General features: G+C 61.6%; 5 protein-coding genes across 5 annotated transcripts; 3 read left to right on the top strand and 2 right to left on the bottom strand.

Annotated features, from left to right (window-relative positions):
- Window positions 1–7,085: 7,085 nt before the first annotated feature.
- On the top strand, window positions 7,086–8,553 carry PLICBS_009391 (regulator of ime2; the record flags this gene model as incomplete). The annotated part of the gene is made up of 6 exons (XM_018325005.1): window positions 7,086–7,131; window positions 7,187–7,359; window positions 7,426–7,509; window positions 7,567–7,915; window positions 7,966–8,364; window positions 8,420–8,553. 6 exons carry the CDS (start codon window positions 7,086–7,088, stop codon window positions 8,551–8,553), a joined length of 1,185 nt encoding a protein of 394 aa, XP_018176399.1.
- A 1,261-nt stretch (window positions 8,554–9,814) lies between these two features.
- PLICBS_009390 (uncharacterized protein) lies at window positions 9,815–12,397 on the top strand (the record flags this gene model as incomplete). Its single annotated transcript, XM_018325004.2, has 4 exons — window positions 9,815–9,875; window positions 9,935–10,410; window positions 10,466–11,546; window positions 11,604–12,397. 4 exons carry the CDS (start codon window positions 9,815–9,817, stop codon window positions 12,395–12,397), a joined length of 2,412 nt encoding a protein of 803 aa, XP_018176398.2.
- Window positions 12,398–13,032: 635 nt separating this feature from the next.
- Window positions 13,033–15,389, bottom strand: PLICBS_009389 (uncharacterized protein; the record flags this gene model as incomplete). The annotated part of the gene is made up of 4 exons (XM_018325003.2): window positions 13,033–13,141; window positions 13,377–14,581; window positions 14,630–15,063; window positions 15,125–15,389. 4 exons carry the CDS (start codon window positions 15,387–15,389, stop codon window positions 13,033–13,035), a joined length of 2,013 nt encoding a protein of 670 aa, XP_018176397.2.
- Window positions 15,390–16,300: 911 nt separating this feature from the next.
- On the top strand, window positions 16,301–17,865 carry PLICBS_009388 (uncharacterized protein; the record flags this gene model as incomplete). The annotated part of the gene is made up of 2 exons (XM_018325002.2): window positions 16,301–16,334; window positions 16,406–17,865. The coding sequence occupies 2 exons, from the start codon at window positions 16,301–16,303 to the stop codon at window positions 17,863–17,865; spliced, it is 1,494 nt and encodes a 497-aa protein (XP_018176396.2).
- A 660-nt stretch (window positions 17,866–18,525) lies between these two features.
- PLICBS_009387 (exosome 3'->5 exonuclease subunit ski4 (Csl4)) lies at window positions 18,526–19,362 on the bottom strand (the record flags this gene model as incomplete). The annotated part of the gene is made up of 1 exon (XM_018325001.2): window positions 18,526–19,362. One exon carries the CDS (start codon window positions 19,360–19,362, stop codon window positions 18,526–18,528), a length of 837 nt encoding a protein of 278 aa, XP_018176395.2.
- Window positions 19,363–20,283: the final 921 nt, after the last annotated feature.

The following is a 20,283-nucleotide window of genomic DNA, read 5'->3' as shown; positions in this document are numbered from 1 at the left end:
CACCCTCGCAGTTGGCACCGTCCGCGCAACAGACGCAGTCATGCCGTGTTGAGGCACGGCCGTGAGCCTCTCGTCGCCAGCATGACGTCCGGCGGTGCCATGACGTCGCACGCCAGCGTGACCAAGAACCAGCATCGACGCCGCTGCGAACGCGAGCTCCACAACGCTCCGGCCCAGTGCTGCTGCACCCACAGCCGTCCCGGTCGGTCCACTGGCGAGTCGACTGAATTGACTTTGTGGGCCGCGAGCTCTGAACCAACACGGCGGCGGCATCGCATCGCATCGCGTCGCATCGCATCGCATCGCATCGTGGAAACCCCGTGACCTCGACAAGCACCCTGGGTTGCACCCTCTGGAACGCACAATGCAGCGAGGCAATTGGGGCAAAAGGTCGGATCGGTAGGCCGGCAGCCTCCACCTCCCCAGGCCGAGCCGGAGCAATTGGACGTCTGAGATGCGCCAAGTCGACCAACCAGGCAAGCAGCTGTGGGTGCGCAGTTGATAACTAGTAGCTTAGGGCACGGGGATGACGGGGTCGCATCTTCAAGCAATTGCCTCGTGCCGTCTGAAGGGTCAGCATTGTGCGCTGCAAGCAGACTCGCGGACAAGGTGCTCCATCGACGTAGTGTGTCCCACTTGGTCGACATGCCCCGCACGTGTTGGAGACATGGGGGGTTCCGAGATGTTTTGTTGATGGTGTCCTGGCAAGCCAGCTTTGCCAGCGACTCCTGGCTCGCCAAACCTTGGTGGGAGCGAGGGCTGCTGGCCAGGCCTGTACAGTACAGAGGCCCGGTCCTGTACTATCCTTGATCGCACGGAATGAAACAGCACGAGGCCGTGCGTCTGTCTTCAAGGTACCGAGCGCCAGAATCTCCAACTTGCTCGATCGAGATGTGGCTGCGACGGTGCATATTGAGCGTTCGTGCCACCCCAAAGTCGGCAAAGCAGAATGCTTCGCGCGAAAGCAGAAGCAAGGGCCTGGGCATTGATCGCAGCACGTGTTGCCCGGCGGTCCTGCTGTATCAAAGTCGGCCGCTGTTCGGTGGTCCATGGCAGGAATGCTTCACTGCCCCTGGCATCATCGACTATCGAAGTGAGAGCGATGTCTTGGTTCCCAGTCCGTCGGTTAAAAATAGCGTCGAGGAAGCTTCCAGCCGCAGGGCAAGATGGGCAGGGTGGCGGTCGACCGTCGGAGTTGCAGACCAAGCTCAACCCGCCGCGAGGAGCTAAGACGCAGACAGCTGGGGGAGGGGGAGACAACCAGGCACCGCGGGGTTGCTTGGGAGCTTGCAATGCAGAGCCACGCTCACCCAGCCAGCTAGCGAGCCATCCATTAACACTGGCAAGGAGGGTGGTCGGACAGGAGGGTGTGCGCGTGCGTGTGTGTGTGTGTGTGTGTGTGTGAAGGCCCGGTGCAGAACGTGCGAGACTTGTATCCACCCAAGGAGCTGAGCAGCCGTTGGGTCGTCGTCGTCGGAAGGAGCCCGGTGTAAGAGCTGCCGCCTCCCCTCCGACCTGTAGCTACGAAGTGGTCGCAGTGGTCGCTCGTACTTGGTCGAGAAGGCTGGCAGCAATCGCGAGATGGATGGATGGAGGGTCGGATGGACGTGCGGCGAGTTGCCGTCGTCCTGGTGCTATACTGCAACTGCCTGCTCTTGCCACCGAACTGTACCGGACTGGGCTGTTAGCACTCGATGAATTGACGGATCTCACGAGGCGGGCCGGGTTGCGTCCACGGATACCGTCATACTGTACTTCGTACTGTCCCTGCACGACCACGCAGGTGGAGGGAGCGGGGACGACGACGGACCCATTGACGTGCGGGAGCAAAGCAACGCTGATGAGAGCCGAATCGGCGACGGCGGCAGCAGCAGCAGCGGCAGCAGCAACATCAGGTGCGTCGCGTTGCAGGGGCAGCAGTGAATGCGAGATCACCGGGTCTGAAAATCTGGCGCTGGGATCCTGTTGAGTGGCTGACGCCGGGTCTGGGTCGGGGAACCATCTGGGTCTGGATCCAGTTCATTGGGGGGCGGTTTCCCCTTGTAGCGCGTCAGGTGACAGGCGGGAACGTCGTTTGTGTGGGTTCCGGGCATAGAATTGAAGTTGGTCCTTGCTCTCGGTGACAGCGCCGGCCGGACGCGGTACCGGTACTCGTGCTCACGCGAGGGTCACGTCGAGGGTACGGCGTGGTGCCCGCGCGAGCACCTGTGCGACGCTGACCCCGAGACCGAGTGGCATGTACGGGTACTTGTGCGCAAACTCCGGGTACGTGGGCAGGTCAGTCGCCTGTCCGAACCAAACGCAAGTCATCGCCAGTCCGCACACCTGGGTGAGCGGCTACCTGACCTCAGTCCCCTCCCGCGCAGTCTCGTACCTCCTCACCGGAGCCCCAAGGTGCTGGTCTGCGTCTGCTGACCAAAGCACTGGCCGCTACAGGGGCGAGGGGCCGGGGGGATGTGACACACACTGACAGCGCAGGCGACTGACAGCCCAGGGATGGATCCTGGGATGGCCCGGACTGGGACAAGCAGCAGGGCAGCAGCAGGAGGAGCGCATGTGTGCAGGTGAGGTGTGTGCAGGCGTGCAAGGTGCAGCGTGGGCAGGTCAGGACGGGACGCCGCTGCGCAGCGCAGGGCGACATCGGCAAGGTACCTCGAAGCCAGGCCTTGCGCGTGTCGACTTCCACGTTGCTCGACTCTTTGACGCCGTCGCCCGTCATGCATCCAGGCCGTCCGGTCGAGGTGGCCCCTGTCTCGCCCGTGGACCGTGGGCCGTGGACCCCGGTCTGGCGAGGTGTGTGGGCGGCGGCGGCGGCGGAGGCGGCGCCCATTGATCTGCTGGTGCTAGGTGGTGCTGGTGCTGCCCTACTGCACTCGCTGCACGTGTGCTGCTGGGGGCGAGAGGGGCCTGGACACAAGGCGAGGAACGAACACCCACGGTGCCCGTCGACGGGACTGCCTGTAGATGGGAGGAGACAAAAGCCGCATCTGACACATCCGGCACTCAACGCACCTGCATTTCTGCTCGCTAGACAAGGCTGCTCCTCTCCATCTTGCGGTGCAGTCGTCGTACCGTGCAGTACCATATTATCCCCCTCGCTGCCAGCGCACCTCAAATCTGCGTGATCTCGAACTGGTGGTGGAAGTGGTGGTGCCTCCTTCGCCAGGCGCCAGGCCAAAGCAGGCCAAGTCGACAAGCCAAGGCACCCTGCGGAGGTACCCACGGGTACTCACGCCGGGACGCCGGGACGCAGCGCGCTTGCCGGGTCCTCGTCTGGCGTCTTTTCTGGCGTCGCCTGGCGGCGCCTGGGTGGCGCGCTGCGTCGCCGGTACCTCGAGCAACCCGCCGCAGCGCTGCACCGGGGGGGTGCCCAGGTGGTGTCCAGCGTCCAATCCTAGGCGCCTGCATTTGACTTTCCGCCTGCCGGGACCCCCCTCTAGCGCCGTGCTGCCCGTCTCGAAAGTGAGCACATGAGCAGTTCCAAGCCCAACGCTGCGGGTCCTCGATTTTAGCCTTGGAGGGGGCCAATTTTTGGCTTGCTTCCAGTGCCATGCCGTGCCAGGCCATGCTTGGATCATGAACCACGACCCGCGCGGCGACTGCCACTCGCAGCAGAGTGGGCGATGAGGCGCCCATTGAGTGTGATCTCCGCCCCCCGTGGCAATCCATCCATCCTTGTCGTCTCGTTGCCTCCCGCCGTCGTGCCGTGACGATGGCCGCTGGCTGACCCGGCAAGGGCCTGAAGTGTGTGCGTGTGGCACCACCACTGCCACCACCACGAGCACCACCACCAACATCCGGCGCCGCGCCCTCTGCAGGTCGGCGGCCCTCAGGAGATGCTCCATGACGATCGCCTGTCCGCAGGCGACGAACGTCTCTGGGGGCGGCCCTCCGTCCAGCAGACATCTGGTGTCCGTCCGTACGTGCGCAAGGCCAGCAATTCGCCGTCGACGCCCATGAGGTAGCAGTAACTCTGCGTCTCTCGCCCGCCAGCGTCACCGCGTCGCCGTCTTGGGACACGCGCAGCTGCCGGGACCCGTTCACACGCATCTACGTTATCTGCCCGCTGGCAAGGGTGGCTGTTCCGCTTCCCAGGGTCAGGTTCCTGGATCTGCACCTCACCCTCGCGCTCACCGTCACCTCACCTCACCTGCCTGCCTGCCATCCTGTTACCTGAGCAGCCCTGGGTGTGTCTCGTCTTGTCTTGCTTTGCGTTATATCTCCTTGTTCGCCTCACCGTGACGCCATCCATGCCTCCCGCCCCCCTCCTGCCCGTCTCGCCCCCCATACCTTACATACTATACTAGTAGCAGTCTCCTACAGCTGTACCCGTTCACCACGTTCCTCGTTCTCGGACCTTCTTGCCGGGTGACGGGCATTGACAGACGCATCTCGTAAATAGCCGCAGGTGAGTTGACAAGGCTGTCGTTGGCACGGGCCCCGGAGCACACGGAACGAGCTCTTCTCGGCCTCCTCCCGCCCAGGCGGCGCCGTCTCCGTGTCCCGGGAGCGCGTCTTCGGCTGTTTCAAGCCATTGTCGATGAGCTCCCGCGACTGACCACACTTGCTCGATGGCTAGCATCGCCAGGCCCACCTGAGTCGTCAAGACATCGGCAGACGTGAGATTGACCACTGCTCTGCCCACCTCGCCCGCAGCAGCATTCGACGCAACACCTCGATCCCCCGTCAGGTACGCAGGTACTCGGTTCAGTCGCCGCTGGGCCAGCCCACCTCACCGGACCTCGCGTCCCATCGCCGCGTGCCCCGCCCCCCTCCCCCCAAGCCCCCCAAGGCTCAGCGCCAGGTCACCGAACGAGCGCCTGGCCGGCAGCGCCCACACGGACCCACGCCCCCCCGTCCCTCGCCAGTGCCAGACTCACCTCACCCTGGGCCACCTTGACTTGCGTTAGCCCAGCCAAGTCAAGTCGTCCCGCCCGCGCATCTCGCCCCTCCGCCCAGCGGCAGCAGCACGAGCGCCAGCACCACCCGCCACCCGGGCACGACCAACTCCAGTTCCATCGCTCGCTCGCTCCCGGAGCAGCACCACCACTATTACCGTGCGCTGCACCTTGCCCGTCTCCAGCGCTGGGCCCTGCCCACCTCACCCGCCCGTCCTCGCCAAACCACGCAGCCCAGCCCAGCCCAGCCCAGCCCGGCCCGGCCCCAGCCCAGACACAGAGCAGCACCTCAGCACCAACTCCCTCCCACCACAGCCTGGCGGCGCACCAGCACCTCACGCACCAGCAAACCCGACCCCTCCCCCCACCCCGGTCGCCTTCCCACCTCCGTCTCCTTCATTCCACCGTTACTCCCGCATTCCTCGACGGGCTGAAGCCAACCTCGCAATTCAGCAGCTCTCGTCTCGTTGACCATCGTCGTCCGCCGTCCATTGCAACAGACCGGTTTCGCGCACCTCGACGACTCCTCACTGCCGTGCTCGCCGGGCGCCTCTGGTAGCATCCGCAATTCGCCGCCACGACCATCGCCGTCCCCTCCTTGATACCACGCCGTTTCGACGACCCCGTGCCAACGTCTTCACCGGTCCTGGTTCCCCTCGCCTCGCTCGCGAATCCCTGCGTCCCGGCGTCCCTGCGTCCTTCTCTCCCGACGAGCCACAGACGCAGCGTCCATCGCCCTCGACTGCTCCAGAAAAGAGGCCCCTCTGCAGCACCGCGTTGCAGCGTCCTGAATACCCCAAGGTGAGTAAGGCGAGCTCTCTCATCTCTTTCTCTTGTCTGCTTGCTGCTCGCTCTCCCCTTCACGCACCCGTCAACCGCCCATCTTGCTTTCCTTTTCCCCCAGCGACGGTTGGTCGTCATCGTCGCCTTCGCTCGACGACGTCCGTGCCTGGCCTCGCATCACTGCTTACCTGGCTGCACGCGCGAGGCGAGCTGCCTCTGCCCGCCAGAGCTCGTGACCGTGCATGCTGCATCGCCTGCATTGCCAGTCTCCCCGGCACCTCGTCACGAGCCCACGCACAGCTTTCCAGCACCAAGGCCCCCCTGCCAACTCGGGAAGGCTGCCATGCCGGCTTCTGTGGCCCGTGGCATTCGTGACACTCACTGCCTTCATTACATACGTGCGTTCACCAGCCCGCCCGGACGACGGAAGCAAACCCCTTCGCGTCCGCTCCCATCCTCCGACTCTGCTTTGGCCCTCTGCCTCGTCCCCTGCCAGCCGGGTTTTTGCTTCTGCGCTCATCCTGCTCTCGCTCGCACCCCGGCCCCCCGAGGCGCCTGTACCTGGCATCGCGCCTCTGTTGACAGCGGGAGGCATTTTCACCTCGGGCTGCTTGCTACTGCATGCATGAGGTAGTGCGTCCTGCAGCGCGCCGCCCCGACTGGTCGAGCTGTCTCTGCCCTGGGCCCCTTGACCTGCGTTGCAGCCTCGAGCACAGCACTCTTTGGGCTGTCGTCACCGCGCCAGCGGCTCTTTTAATAAGCCTGTGCCCGCCCCGGCCGCTTCCCGTCCGTTGTTCCTACCTTACCTTGCCGACCTGTTGCCAGCCCCGCACCCTCGTCACCCCTCCAAACCCCAGCCAGCACCAGGCACTCAGCAGTGAGCAGCGAGCACTGAGCATTTGCAGCGCTGGGCACTGAGGCTGCGTTGCCAAAACACCGCCTCGCAAACACCTCGTCACCTTTGTCTCTACTCCCTGCCGCTTCTCTACCTTGATTTTACCAGCGTGTGCCCGCGAAGCACCGGACGGCCAGACTGACTGAGATCCTGCCTAGGCCACAACTCGACTGCTTCCTGAGCCTACCTCGTTCCCCTCTGCCGTGACGCACCCGTCTGCCGTGACAGAGGCTCGAACCCGCTCGGCGCCCACGGATCGTCACTCACGCACGCCTTGACTTCCTGCCATCGCGGTCGCGATTGAAGCTCACAGCTCGCCGGCCATCCGCAACCCCGTCGCGACTTGTCGTACGGCACACATACATCTCGCACCAAGCCTCGAGCCCGTTGCCCACCACGGCCCGCGCCAACGCCCGTGACCTTGTACGCCCCGCTCGTCGACGCTCCACACGCCAATACACCAAGCTTCGGTAGCACCGGTTGTCTGGCCCGGACACGGAGTGCCCAGCATGTCGTCTCACAGACCCAACGCGTTCAATAGCCTCAGGATGGGGGGTGAGTCCGCTCCGCAAATTCTCTGAGGTTCATTTGGCTAACCGACTCGTTGCAGAGGTGATCCGTGAAAAAGTCCAGGATGGGATCACGGGCGAAACCCGGGACCTACAATATACACAATGCAAGATTGTCGGAAATGGATCCTTTGGTGTTGTCTTCCAGACCAAGCTTTCCCCCTCAGGAGAGGACGCCGCCATCAAGCGTGTTCTGCAAGACAAGAGATTCAAGGTACGCTCTGAGCAGAACGAGCCCGCCCTCCCTCAAAGGAAGATTGGATGCTAATGGCCTCTACAGAACCGTGAGCTGCAGATCATGCGCATTGTCAGGCACCCCAACATTGTGCAATTGAAAGCATTTTACTATTCCAACGGCGAGCGTGTAAGCATCACCGAATACGAGGCCTAACTGAATCGCCTTTGCTGACCGGCATCACAGAAAGACGAAGTTTATCTCAACCTTGTTCAAGAGTTTGTCCCCGAGACCGTCTACCGAGCATCGCGGTTCTTCAACAAGATGAAGACGACCATGCCCATTCTCGAGGTCAAGCTCTACATTTACCAGCTCTTCCGAGCCCTGGCCTACATCCACTCACAAGGCATCTGCCACCGCGACATCAAGCCTCAGAACCTCCTGCTCGACCCGAATAGCGGCATCCTGAAGCTGTGCGACTTTGGCAGCGCCAAGATCCTGGTCGAGAACGAGCCCAATGTTTCGTACATCTGCTCCCGATACTACCGCGCCCCCGAGCTCATTTTCGGCGCCACGAACTACACGACTAAGATTGGTTGGTTGCCTCCCCATTCGTCAAAGAGATCTCGAACTAATTGATTGCAGATGTTTGGTCCACCGGCTGCGTCATGGCCGAGCTCATGCTCGGACAGCCCCTGTTCCCCGGCGAATCTGGCATTGACCAGCTGGTTGAGATCATCAAGGTGCTCGGTACACCGACGCGTGAGCAGATCCGCACTATGAATCCGAACTACATGGAGCACAAGTTCCCCCAGATCAAGCCTCACCCGTTCAACAAGGTGTTCCGCAAGGCCGACGCCAACGCCATCGATCTTATCGCCAGGCTCCTCGAGTACACGCCGACAGAGAGACAATCTGCCATCGATGCCATGGTTCACCCATTCTTTGACGAACTGCGCGATCCCAGCACCAAGCTGCCCGACTCGAGGCACGGTTCTGGCCAGCTCCGCGATCTGCCTGCCCTCTTCGACTTCTCCCGACATGGTACGTGCATCTGCTGGACGCGCAAACGTGTGAAATTGCTAATTTGAGTGTATAGAACTCTCCATTGCGCCGAACCTGAACCCGCAGCTCGTACCAGCCCACATCAAACCCGTCTTGGCGTCTCAAGGGCTCGACATCGACAACTTCACACCGATGACGAAGCAAGAGATGATGGCCAAGCTGGACTGATCTCCAACGATTCCGGAATGGATCGAGGTAGACCAAGTTCAGCCACGGAAAGCGCGTGGCGGTCTCGGAAACAACATCTGCCCGCATCCACTCCTGGCATCGCATTATGGAGGATGCTGTAGGTAATGACTCGATACGCGAACCTGATCGGGAGATCGGCAAAGGGAAACGTAGCCTCAGTGCTCGTGGCGTTGGGGCGGGACTGGCACATGTGTTCCACTCGGCGGCAGCAGATGATATTCGCAACTGTGCGTGAGAGAGAGACAGGCCGGGGAGCCGCTCTCTCACTCAGGAGGCTGGCGGGCTTGCTTCGTCAGCCTCCGCATCGACACCCCTGGCTGGGGGGTGGCGCCTCGCTGCCGTCCGCACAGGTGGGCAACATGCTCACTGCCTTGGCAAGACGGGAATCACCTTTAAGACCACGTTTCGACGCATGAGACGGCTGGCTTTCACTTTCCTTTTTCCTTTTTGTTCGCGTATCAGGGCGCCCAGCAATCTTGCTGTGCCTGGAGGGAGGGCCGTGCTGACCTTGCTCTACGCCGACCCAGCTCGTGCGGTCGTTATGAGTCCCGGCAGCCATTTCTCAGCTCGAGCTTGGGACGGCTGTCAGGCTATACTCGAATCAGGCGTGCAAGCTACGGTTGGGATCGGACCAGGATGGACCTGGTCTAGGTTGGAGTATACGGCCGGAACGGCACGCAGCGTGCTATGTCAGATTGGTGTCGATGCGAGGTCTGGCGATGAGGCCCTGGAGCGAGCCATGAGGCCGGCGTAGTATTCGAAGCTCAAAAGAAAAGAAAAGAGGTTCCTGAATTTGGTTTTTTTGATATACCTAGAGTGGCCGGAAGCCGAAGGGTACTCCCCCGCGGAGCGGTCCTTGGGAGAACGCAGGGCGAATGTACGGCAGCTTCAGGATAGCAGCAAGGGGCTCGAGACCCATACGATATAAGCCATCGATGGATTGCTCTGTGAAGAGGTCTGTGTCTTGGTGAAAGGAGCTGTTGGCCTAATGTGTGAGCTCGGTTTTGGAATGCCTCAGGCAGCCAGCCAAAACCAGTCCTGTCTGGTGTGTGACAGCCACAAACCACTGGCCACAGGTGGCTGCGCAGGACAAGGGGCCAGTCCACCTGCATATTTGTGGGGCCCAGGTTTCTGAAGCTTCACAATGCGTGACGCCAAACCACCCTCGCGCATCACCCTTGTGCATCCGACCTCCATTGATCATTGATAGGCACGCCCTTGCCGCGAGCAACCGACCGCAATGGCCGACTACGACAGACGACAGTCTGGTGGCTACGGAAACCGCAAAAGGCGGTACAGAGGTGAGCGGCGCAAGCTCCAGAATCGAGCGCGTGGAGCTTGGTTGGCTGATCTTTGGTAGATGACGACGATAACTACGATCGCCGACAGCAGCGCCGCAAGGTCGACTCTGCGCCCGTGCCTGTACGCCTTCGTCGGCAGCTCCTGGGCATCGCCGATTCTCCGCTGCGGGACTGGGGCACTGAAGTCCAGTCCATCGCACGGATGATCACCGACAACCACGATGACCAGCAGCTGCGCGACACCTTTCTCGACCTCGCAATGCAGCTGGCCGTGGAGCAGCCGCTAAAGACTCCGTTTGTTGCTGGTGTAGTTCTGGTCACCAACGCCACCAACCCCGAGCTCGGGGAGAAGGTCCTCGTTCGCCTGTCGCAGGCTATCGACAGCAACATTGCGCAAGGAGAGTGGCGGCAGGTCAAGCTCCTTCTCAAGTTCTTGGCGTGTCTGCAGCCTTGTTTGGAGGGCGATGGCGTGTTTCCGCTGCTCGAGGAGCTGTTTAGCAGAGCGGCCGACTTGCAAACGGCGAGCTCCGACGATGTAATTTGGCCTACTTCCAATGTTGCGCCAGAGCAAGGTCGCTAATTTGAGGCAGACAATTGGCACAGAGCTCGTCAAGATCATTCTTCTGACCATTCCATACGCTATGGCTGCGGCACCGGAGCAGTTCCAACAGAAGGCAGCCGATCTGATGGAGAAGACGGACATAATCGCGTCTGAGCCGCACGCACTCCAGGCACTGGTGGACCCCTACCACCCCGAGGGCAAGGAGGAGAGTCCAGCGGCATCTCAGAGCCTATGCATGCTGCTGCAGAAGCAGCTGCAGGCGGAAGCGTCCAAAAATTGGGAGCTCGCTTGCCTGCCTCGCCCCTGGCAGCTGCCTCTGGAGGAAATCGAGGCCCAGGACAAGGTCGCCAACGCGACGAAACACGCCGTGCCCTCGATCACCGTTCCTACTACGGTGATTGCGGGCCCCCGTCCGCTTTTCCCGGAAGTTTGGCTTTCCGTTTACTCAGAGCAAGATGTTGAGTCGGTGCCTGGGACCACCACGCTGGCTTCTTCACTGATCCGAGACGGCCTCGTTGACACGATCAACGTCCTCGATTTCAACAGGCACGCGGTTGCTAGGTACCTGACGGATCTTGACTGCTACTTTGCCGATGGCACATTCGTCAAACGCGCGACCCCGTTCGACGAGCTGCGCAATTTCCCCACTGGCCGCAACACGTGGAAGCCCGAAGATGTGGCCGTCGACACCGTCTTTTCACAACTCTTTCAGTTGCCCAAACCCGAGCGCAAAGTTGTATATTACCACTCTGTGCTGACAGAGGCCTGCAAGCTGGCCCCGGCTGCCATCGCGCCGAGTCTCGGAAGAGCCATAAGATATCTCTACCGGAACAGCCCGCGTCTGGATCTGGAGCTCAGCTACCGTTTCCTGGATTGGTTCTCGCACCACCTCAGCAACTTTGGCTTCACTTGGAAGTGGGCCGAGTGGGAGGAAGACACGGACCTCCCCGAGCTGCATCCGCGGACCTGGTTCCTGGTTGGAGCGTTGGACAAGGAGGTCAGGCTTAGCTTTGCGCCGCGCATTGAAAAGACTGTCCCTGAGTCGTACAGGAAGCTCATCGGCCCCGAAAAGGAGAAGGACGTCCCGGACTTCAAGTACAACAATCCTGGTAGGCACCGAACTTTCGCCTCCAAGAAGACTATCTAGGCTGACCGTAAACCTATAGAAACACCCTTTTCTGCCGAGGGCAAGGAGATCGGTGCCATGCTCCGACGCAAGGCCCCTGACGAGGAGTTCCAGCCTGTCATTGACAGCATTCAGACGCAGGCCAGCGAGCAGGCTCTGGACCCCATCGTGGCTAGCACAGAGGTTTTCATGACTGCCGTGTGCTGGGTGGGATCCAAGTCCCTGAGCCATGTTCTAGCTTGTATCGATCGAACGAAGGGCAGGCTGATCGATGCTGGATCTTCGTCCCCTGCCGCCCGGGCGCAGATCGTCTCGGCCGTTATGAACTACTGGCACGCGCACCCCGGCGTCGCGCTGAGCATCATCGAGAAGCTGCTCAACTACGCGATCCTGACCCCGTTGTCCGTCGTCGACTGGGCCCTCGCAGGGAACACGCCCATCAACGGCGCCGAAGGCGGCGAGTCCCTCGGGCGGCCACACATCTTCGAGCTCGTCTCCACCACCGTCGCCAAGGTCAGCGGCCGGGTGCGCCAACTGCTCGTCTCGCCCGACGTGGACGAAGAGACGCGCGAGCGGGAGGTCAAGGCCATGCAGGACCTGTTCCGCGCGGCCAACGACGCGCTCGCCAGCTGGGCCGGCGGCAGCAAGGACGAGCTCATGGAGGAGGGGGACGGCTCCAGCAGCAAGGAGGCCACGATCCGCCGCTGGGGCCAGCGCTGGCTGAGGGTCTACCAGCGCCTGGCGGCCATTGAGGACTCGTTCGTGCTGGAGGCGGCCAAGGCCAAGGTGGATAAGATGGACACGGGCGGTGCGGATGGCGTCGATGGCGCTTGATGAGTCGGCGGATCATGCTCTCTTGGTTTTGATATTTGTTTTTGATGGTGCTTTGCGTTTCAGAGCCGCCACAGGATGAGGTTCAGCGCAGCCGGGTTGGGGGCCAGGGATTGTACAATAGTTGAACCTGGGCAGGGAGGCGTTCAAGAAACGTGCCGCGACGGAGGACATGGGTTATTAAGACTATCCACGAGCGCGCCGGGCGTGGCGTCAGCCGTGCAAGAGTATACCTAAAATGTACCATTTCGTCGCTATGGTCTCGGGCAGCAGAAAACATTGCTGCTCATGGTTGCGTTCAGGCGAGATGCCTACGCATTTACCACACGCCCGTGTCCTCGCATGCACTCATCCCGCTCCCTATCCATGAATGTTTGCCCGCAAAAGCCATCCAAACGCCCGGTATCATCCATCCATCCATCCATCGAAGGCCGGAAACAGGCCGGTGCGTATCATCGGCCAAAAACACACCGCACAAGGTGACTCCTCAAAACGCCGTCGTAGTCGTTAACTCCATCCCTCCCGTTCCCATGCACCAAAACGAAACCCAGACCCCGACACACGGACAAGACCGACAGAACCCCAACCTGCTTCCGACGCGCCAGAAAAGAGGAACAGTTAGTCGTCGCCCGTGACGGTCACACTATCAGTTTCCGTTTGATGGGTTGGGGAACGGCTAGCCCGGTGGCGTCGGCCTGGTGATGCTGGCTCTTGTCGCCCAGGCGCTTGATTTTTTCGAGCAGGTGACTGCGACCACGTTAGACCATGAATCTTGTCTGCGACGGGGTGCGGGGAGCGGCGGAACTGCCGCACATAGCCCTTGAAATCAGTAACAACAGACGGTCCACTGGGGCCCGGTGCGGCCTCGCCCTCCTCCTGAGAAGGAGAAGGCTGAGTGGCAGGACGCGACTGCGCCATGTTCGGCAGAGGCTTCAAATCCACGAGAATCAAAAACGGGGGGAAATATGCATAGCGTGCGTACTTTATAGGCATGTGGCCGGCTCGGCTCTCTGTCATGGCCAGGCTGACCCTCTCGAGCTGCTGCTCGTGGTCTCGGAAGTGGTCCTGGATGCGTGCCTGGCAGTCGTCTCCGCCGCGAACGATGTAATCGCAGCCGTCTTGGTCGCATAGCCACGTATCCTTGGGACCTTGTGGCACCGTTGACGGGATCTTCTCGGCTCGGATGACGAGGGGTATGGGCTCCGGGCTCGACGCCGCGGGGGCACTGTCTCTATTCGTCGCGGCATCGGCGGACAGGACGCCGTCCATGGCATCGTCTTCATCAGAGAAGAAGTGCGACTTCTTGGCTCCCGCCTCCTCTGACTCCGAATCGGTCTCTAGTTGAGACCGGGGCCGTTTCTTGGTCGAGATGGGCCGTAGGCTGCTCCTCGGGCGGCCCTTGAGGCCTTTGCCCTGAGGTATAGGCGTGCTGTCGGAATCATCGTCGGCTCGGCTGGCAGATGCCTGGGGCGCCTGCGGCTGAGTGTGGTCTTGCTTCGGCACCCGAGACATCTGCTTGCGCGGCACCATGCTGACCGGGAAGTCCGACATCTTGTAGGCGACGGTTTTGAACTCGGTTTGTGAGACTTTTTGAAGGAATGACCAGATTTCATGCTCTTGCCACTTGCTCGCGTCCAGAGCCCGTAGGAGATCGGACGCGTAATAGTGCAACACTTCCCTGACAGGCACTTTGTAGCACCCCGGAGTGCCGTCCTTGTAGTTGGGAAATTTATATGCAAAGTAGAGTTTGCTCATGACCGCACTGGCGAGGAGGCCCTTCTTCTTGCCAGCCTGCTCGTCATAGACAATTTCCATAGCCTTCAGCATCGAGGCGAAGGGTGTATCGTCATCATCAGTGCTGTTGGCAGGGGGTTGAGGAGGAGTTGCGGTTTGTGATGCCGTCGGCGGAGTGGTTAAGGGTGGCGCTGTTGATGTAAGGGGAGTCTGACTCCCTTCTGGATCGGCTCTCGCAGCCCGAACCTTGGCAAGCTGGGGAACAGGCTTGTTCACGGGAACGACAATGGAGCTTGATCTCTTGACCAGCCCTTGCGGCGGACTATCGGCGCTGTCTCTCGGGGTGAAGGGCGTGAGGCTTTGTCGCGGCCTCGGGCTAAGGGCCTTGCTTGAGGGTATCGGCGACAACTTGCGGGGGTTATCAAGTACATCCTTAATCGTCTTGACAAGATCCTACTGCTCGTTAGTGACATGACGTGCGCGTCGACACGTCAAACTCACCTCATGCTCCGCTGTAAGCCATCGATGGAAGGCCGTGGCGGACCAGTCAAAGGTATCCTGCTGGAATTTGCAGATGAAGAAGCCAGCATGTTCGTGGCAACGCTCAATGACCTCCTCCAGAGTGCTGCCGTCACCAACGTTCAGGGCGTACTTGAAGAACACACCCGAGAGTTCGTCCATCAAGGCAGGCTGCTTTGACTTCTTGGTCTTCTTGGGCGGTTCTTCGCTGTATATGTCCCGAAGGGTGTAGTAGAGGGTTGTAGCCTCGCACATCTTTCGGTGTATCTCGCGGTATCTGGGCGCTGGGTTGATCTCGTACCAGCCGCCCTTTCCAGAGACCCAAATGATGGGACTTCCGTCTGGAGACTCGCCGATGGAGTATGTGATACACTGGCGGATCTCGATGGGAGTCGAACTCCGCACCCTCATGATTACTGTCGCGTAAATGTCAGCGAGCGGGGGTATGAAGACGGGTAGAGAATGTTCTACACGTACGGTGAGTTCTCTGCGACGCATCGTCGATGATGAGGTTGCCCCGGACGATAAAAGGCCCTCTGATGCCCACGTGCAGCGCATTCTCGAGCGACTTTCCGTCCGTATTGAGCACAACGGCATCCCGCAGCTCGAATATGGGCCAGTCGTCGGGCGACTCGTCCTTGGGGACGGAGCGCACGACGGAGACCTCTTGACGCCAGCGGATCTGGCTCTCGTCGACACTCTCCACGCTCGACGTGGAGGCACGGCGCCGTCTTCCCACCATTGCGCCGACTTCCAACTATTGCGATGAAGGAACCATGAATGGCGGCTATACTGCTCGGCCTGCAGAGTTTCGGGCGTTGAGAGGGAGGTGCGCTCGCGTCGCGATGAGTTCCGGTTCGAAGCAAATAGCCAGCCGAGGCTGACTGCTGGATGGTTGCTGGCGAGCGGAAATGGGCAATGCTCAGTGGATGGCGAGGGTCGCAGCTCGTAGCCCAGTGGTAGAGGTAGCGATGCAAGGCACAAGAATAAGGTATAGGTGGTTGCGCGGGCGCGAGATGCGGCGGTCCGGTGAAGTTGGCGGAGGATGCAAGATGCACATTGCGGGTTTGGCGCGGCCGAGTGGCGGGGCATCCCATCAACGCCTGCCTGGTGCGGACGGAAGTCGCGTAGAGCCGCGCGACTCGGCGCTGGCGTCGCGCTGGAGGTCCCGGCGACAGTCCCGTCACTAGGTTCCAATGAATGCGCAAACCTCCAGGGCTGGGGTGCTGACTGCTGGGTGCCGGCCTGGTGCGGGCACCTGCTCGACAGGTGGGGTGGGGTCCAGCGCGCCGGGGGTTGAATGGAGACCGCTATTATTGTCCTATAGAACCGGCCCGGCATCCATTGACGAACCTCCAGGCCATTGACTCGGCTCGCTGGGCGCGCCCGCTAAAATTTCAGCGACCCCGACTTTGTAACTTTTTTTTTTTGATCGGTTGGCAGCACCACCACCGCGAGCCTCGTGCGACTCTTTCCGTGCCATCAGCACGAATTGCGACCTCCGTCCTTTTGCCTCGCGATTGCAAGCTCTCTTGAGAAGAGCATAAGCCGTCGACTTGCTCCATCTGCCCGTTCTTCCCGCGGTCACGCGCGTTGCCCTCCCCCCGTGCGACCTTGGAGGCTCGCATGCGCCGAGCCGCAAAAGTGGTCAAGATGGCTTCGGACGTCGTCCGCGATGGCGTCTTCGGTATGCCCACCGGGCCCCTGCTTGAAGGCATGCGCTCCTTGGGGCGCGATCATGCTAACGCTGCTCCTCAGCCATCAACAAGCCCTGCGGCATGAGCTCTGCGCAGGTTATCCGCGAGTGCCAGCAACACTTCAACCCCTCCGCCTTCTTCAAGCCCATGATCGACGCCGAGATCGCCAAGCGCCTCAAGGAGTCGGGTGGCCAGTTCCGGCGCCGCAAAGTCGAGAAGAGAGCCTCCCAGGTCAAGATTGGCCATGGCGGCACCCTCGATCCCCTCGCCACCGGCGTTCTCATCCTTGGCGTTGGCACTGCGACCAAACTCCTGCCCCAGTTTCTCGACTGCACCAAATCGTACGAGACCATCGTCGTCTTCGGCGCCACCACCGACACCTACGATCGAGTTGGTCGCATCATCACGAAGCGCCCCTACGAGCACATTACAAGAGAAAAGGTCGAGAAGGAGCTCGAGAGCTTCCGCGGCAAGCAAACGCAGATTCCGCCCCTGTACTCGGCTCTAAAGATGAACGGAAAGCCCCTCTACGAGTACGCCCGCGAGGGGAAGCCCATACCCCGCCGGATTGAAGGCAGAGAGGTGGAGGCCCTCGAGGTCGAGCTCGTCGAGTGGTACGAGCCGGGCACCCACGAGCACCGGTGGCCCCTGGAGGAAGCCGGCGCCGCGGAGCGCAACCTCGCCGAGCAGGTCTGGCGGGTCAAGAAGATGCAGGAGGAGTCCATGAAGCTCACGCCGGAGGAGAAGGAGGAAGACGACCAGGCCATCGCCGAGCACGAGTCTTTTAAGCGAGAGTTCGAGGAGCGACAAGACGAGCTCATCCGCGACAAACCCCACAAGAAGAAGAAACCCGGCAAGGACCTGATGATGTCAGGCGCGCTCGGCGCGCTGCCCCAGCCGACGCACTCGTCCAAGGGCCTGAACCTGGTGCCCCCATCGCCGGACAAGGACACGCCCCCGCCGTGGAACGATAAGGGCCCCGCGGCGTGCAAGATCCGACTGACGGTGACGTCTGGGTACTACGTCCGGAGCTTCTGCCACGACCTAGGCATGAAGCTGGGCTCCGGAGGCATCATGGCCGAGCTATGCCGCACCCGCCAGAGCGACTTCACCGTCGGCGGGACCAACACGCTCGAGTTTGACGAGCTGACCAAGGGCGAGGAGGTCTGGGGACCCCAGGTGGCCGACATGCTGGCGCGTTGGAACGGCGAGCCTGAGGGCCATTGGCCAGGAACGCCTTCGCTCAAGCGACCCGCGTCCACGCAGGGCTCGCCTGACAAGTCGCCCTTCAAGAAGGCTGGCCAGAAGCACGCCTTCTCGACCAAGGCCGAGCCTCCCATGACGAACGGCACCTCGGACAAGCGGAAGCGCTCCCCGGTGGACGAAGAGGCGCCCACCTCGCCGCGCAAGGTCACCGCCCTGCCGGCCAGCCCGGACGCCGCCAAGCCGGACCTCCTGGCCAGCGCCAGCCAGGCGCGGTCGTCCGACGACGAAAAGTCCTGGAACGGCATCGAGGACTAATGGCGAATCCCAAAGGAAACACGCGGTGTCTCACGCAGCCCAAGGACGGCGGCGCTGAGGCCCGAAGCAAAAAGGATATACTACACTCTGGCATGGCGTTTGAGAAGGGACCCTGATGAGGTTCGGGGGAATTGGCAAAGGCAGCAGCAGGCGTTGGTGGCAGGGCCTTGGAGCCCATATTGTCTTTTCTTTGCTTTTGAGCTGAACCTGCCGCTCTCGATGGATACATTGGAGCGCGTATGCGCCGCGGCGCAACGTGGGTGACGCATTGCATAGCTGTGTCCATCGGTACAGGCACTGGACAACACACGTTCACGATGGTATTGACTGGCTCTTGTTCAGGGTGTCACAGGTTGGCGGCAAGCCATGCCTTGAGGACACTCCTTGCAGATAGTTCAGTAAAATCATTGCTGTTCTCGTGTATCGTGGTATCATGCCCATTATAACCCAAACCCCGTCATGCTTCTAATAGTCCCAGTCTCCCATACGTGCCTCGTTGGTATCTGCCGCCTCGAGCCCATATCAGGGTGCCCATCGCGAAAACCGATATTCATGATCTCGTAACAGCCATTCTGCCCCATCCCTTTTGCTTTCCCCTTTCCTTTTAACATCCTGTCCAGCGATGGACGAAAGCAGGCCCCCTCTTCAAACGAGAGTAATTCATGACGGCCCGTCGCCGCTCTCCTGCAAGAGGTTCCTAACTCGCTCGATGCGTCCCATGGCGCCCTCCAGCCTCTCGAGGCGCCTCCGCTTCTCCGCGTCGCGGCGCTCCAGCTCCCCGACGCGCTCCTCGAGGCGCGCGCGCGCGCGCCGCTCCTCGGCCACCATCTCGTTGGCTTGCTCGAAGAGGCTCACGCTCAGCTCCTCGACCTCGCGGCTCGTGGCGCTGAGGCGGCCCTCGGCCTCGCGCCGCAGCGCCTGCTCCCGCGTCAGCGCCTCGAGCAGGCCCTCCGTCGTCGAAGCGACCGTAGTCGTCGTGCCGCCGCTCGTCGGTGTGGCGGTAGTGGGGGAGCCGGGACCGGGAGTTACGTCGCCGCCGCGGAGGTTGGGCGTTGACTTGCGCGGGTAGAGCAGCGCGGAGAGCCGGCCTGGTGCGGACTGCAGGAAGGAGGTGCGCGTGGGACTGACTACCGCGGCGCCGGGGGGTGACGCCGATGTCGTGGCCGGACCGGGAAGGGCGAGAGGCGCGGGTGTCGCACGCTGCTGTTGTTGTTGCTGCTGTTGTCGTTGTTGCTGAGAGCGCAGCTTCGCCAGCTCTGCCTCGTACCCAGCCCAGCGCTCGACCGCCGCGGTAGCCTTCTGGTTCAGCTGGCGGACATGCGACTCGAGCTCCTGGATGCGCGCCTGGGCGGCGAGCAGGTCCTCCTGTTGCGCGGCGTCGCTGGTACTGCTGCTGCTGTTCCCGGCGCCAATGTCGAAGCCGCAGCTCGGGCAGCACGCTGGGGCCGCCGCCGTCGTCGTCGCGGCCGGTGCCATGGTAGCCGTCGCTGCCGTCATGGCGTAGGAGTCTGCTGCCAGAGGACGAGAAGAAGATGAAATGAAGAAGACGTTCGTCGGGCGTGCGTTGAGCGCGGGAGCCGCCGTCTGTCAGGATCGGGCCGCCGCAGCAGACAGCTCCCCGTCTTATTGTTGTGCGACGTACGAAGTACGTGGAGCTGGGATGGCTGGTTCGGCTAGAAAAGGGAGCGGACAGTCCCTTGGCGTGTGCGCGTGCGCGCGTGTGCTCGGTAGGTCTGCCTGTCGCAGAACTGTTCTGAAGGTGCGCCTGCGACCTGCGACTCAGCCTCTCCTTAAGGAGTAAGGAGTCGACGACTCATTGAACAGCGAGCGAATGCTGTTCTGGCGCGAACGATGTCAAGGTGTGAAGAAGCGAACACAGGAGCCGAGGTGCGCAGTCAGGCAGGCAGGCAGTCGGCCAAAAAAGGGACCGTCACATGAGGTGGTGTCGCTACATAAGGCAGGAAGTATTATTTCGGGCGCCTGTCGCAGCTGCAGCTGGTGGTGGTCCATGACTCCATGCGTTGCATCCTTGCCCCTTGCCCTGCGGTGCCTGCCTCGCCTGCCATCACTCAGCCACTGCCAGCGCCCGCCCGCCCCCGCCGGCACGTCAGGGCAAGGCTGCTTATGCTTACCAGGCCCAGGGGTCGGACACACGCGCGGGTGTGGTGGGATTGGGGGAGGGAGCAAACAAAAAAGACAACCTGGAACCTAAAAGAGGGTTTGCAGCCGCTGTGGGTCGATCCCGCCGGGGCGGGCGCGCCCCTCCCTGCCCCCCAATCCCCCCCTGGCGGACTCGAGTCGCTGCTGAGCTGGCTGTCCACTGGGTTGTGGTGACACCACTGAGCGGATGGATGCATGGAATGCCATGTGACTGCTCAGCTGCGCACCGCCAAGAATGGATCGAGACATGACAATTGA

Source organism: Purpureocillium lilacinum, assembly GCF_023168085.1.
Source record: "Purpureocillium lilacinum CBS 284.36 DNA, scaffold_7, whole genome shotgun sequence".
Taxonomy (NCBI): Eukaryota; Fungi; Ascomycota; class Sordariomycetes; order Hypocreales; family Ophiocordycipitaceae; genus Purpureocillium; species Purpureocillium lilacinum.
This window is presented reverse-complemented; position numbering and strand designations above follow the sequence as displayed.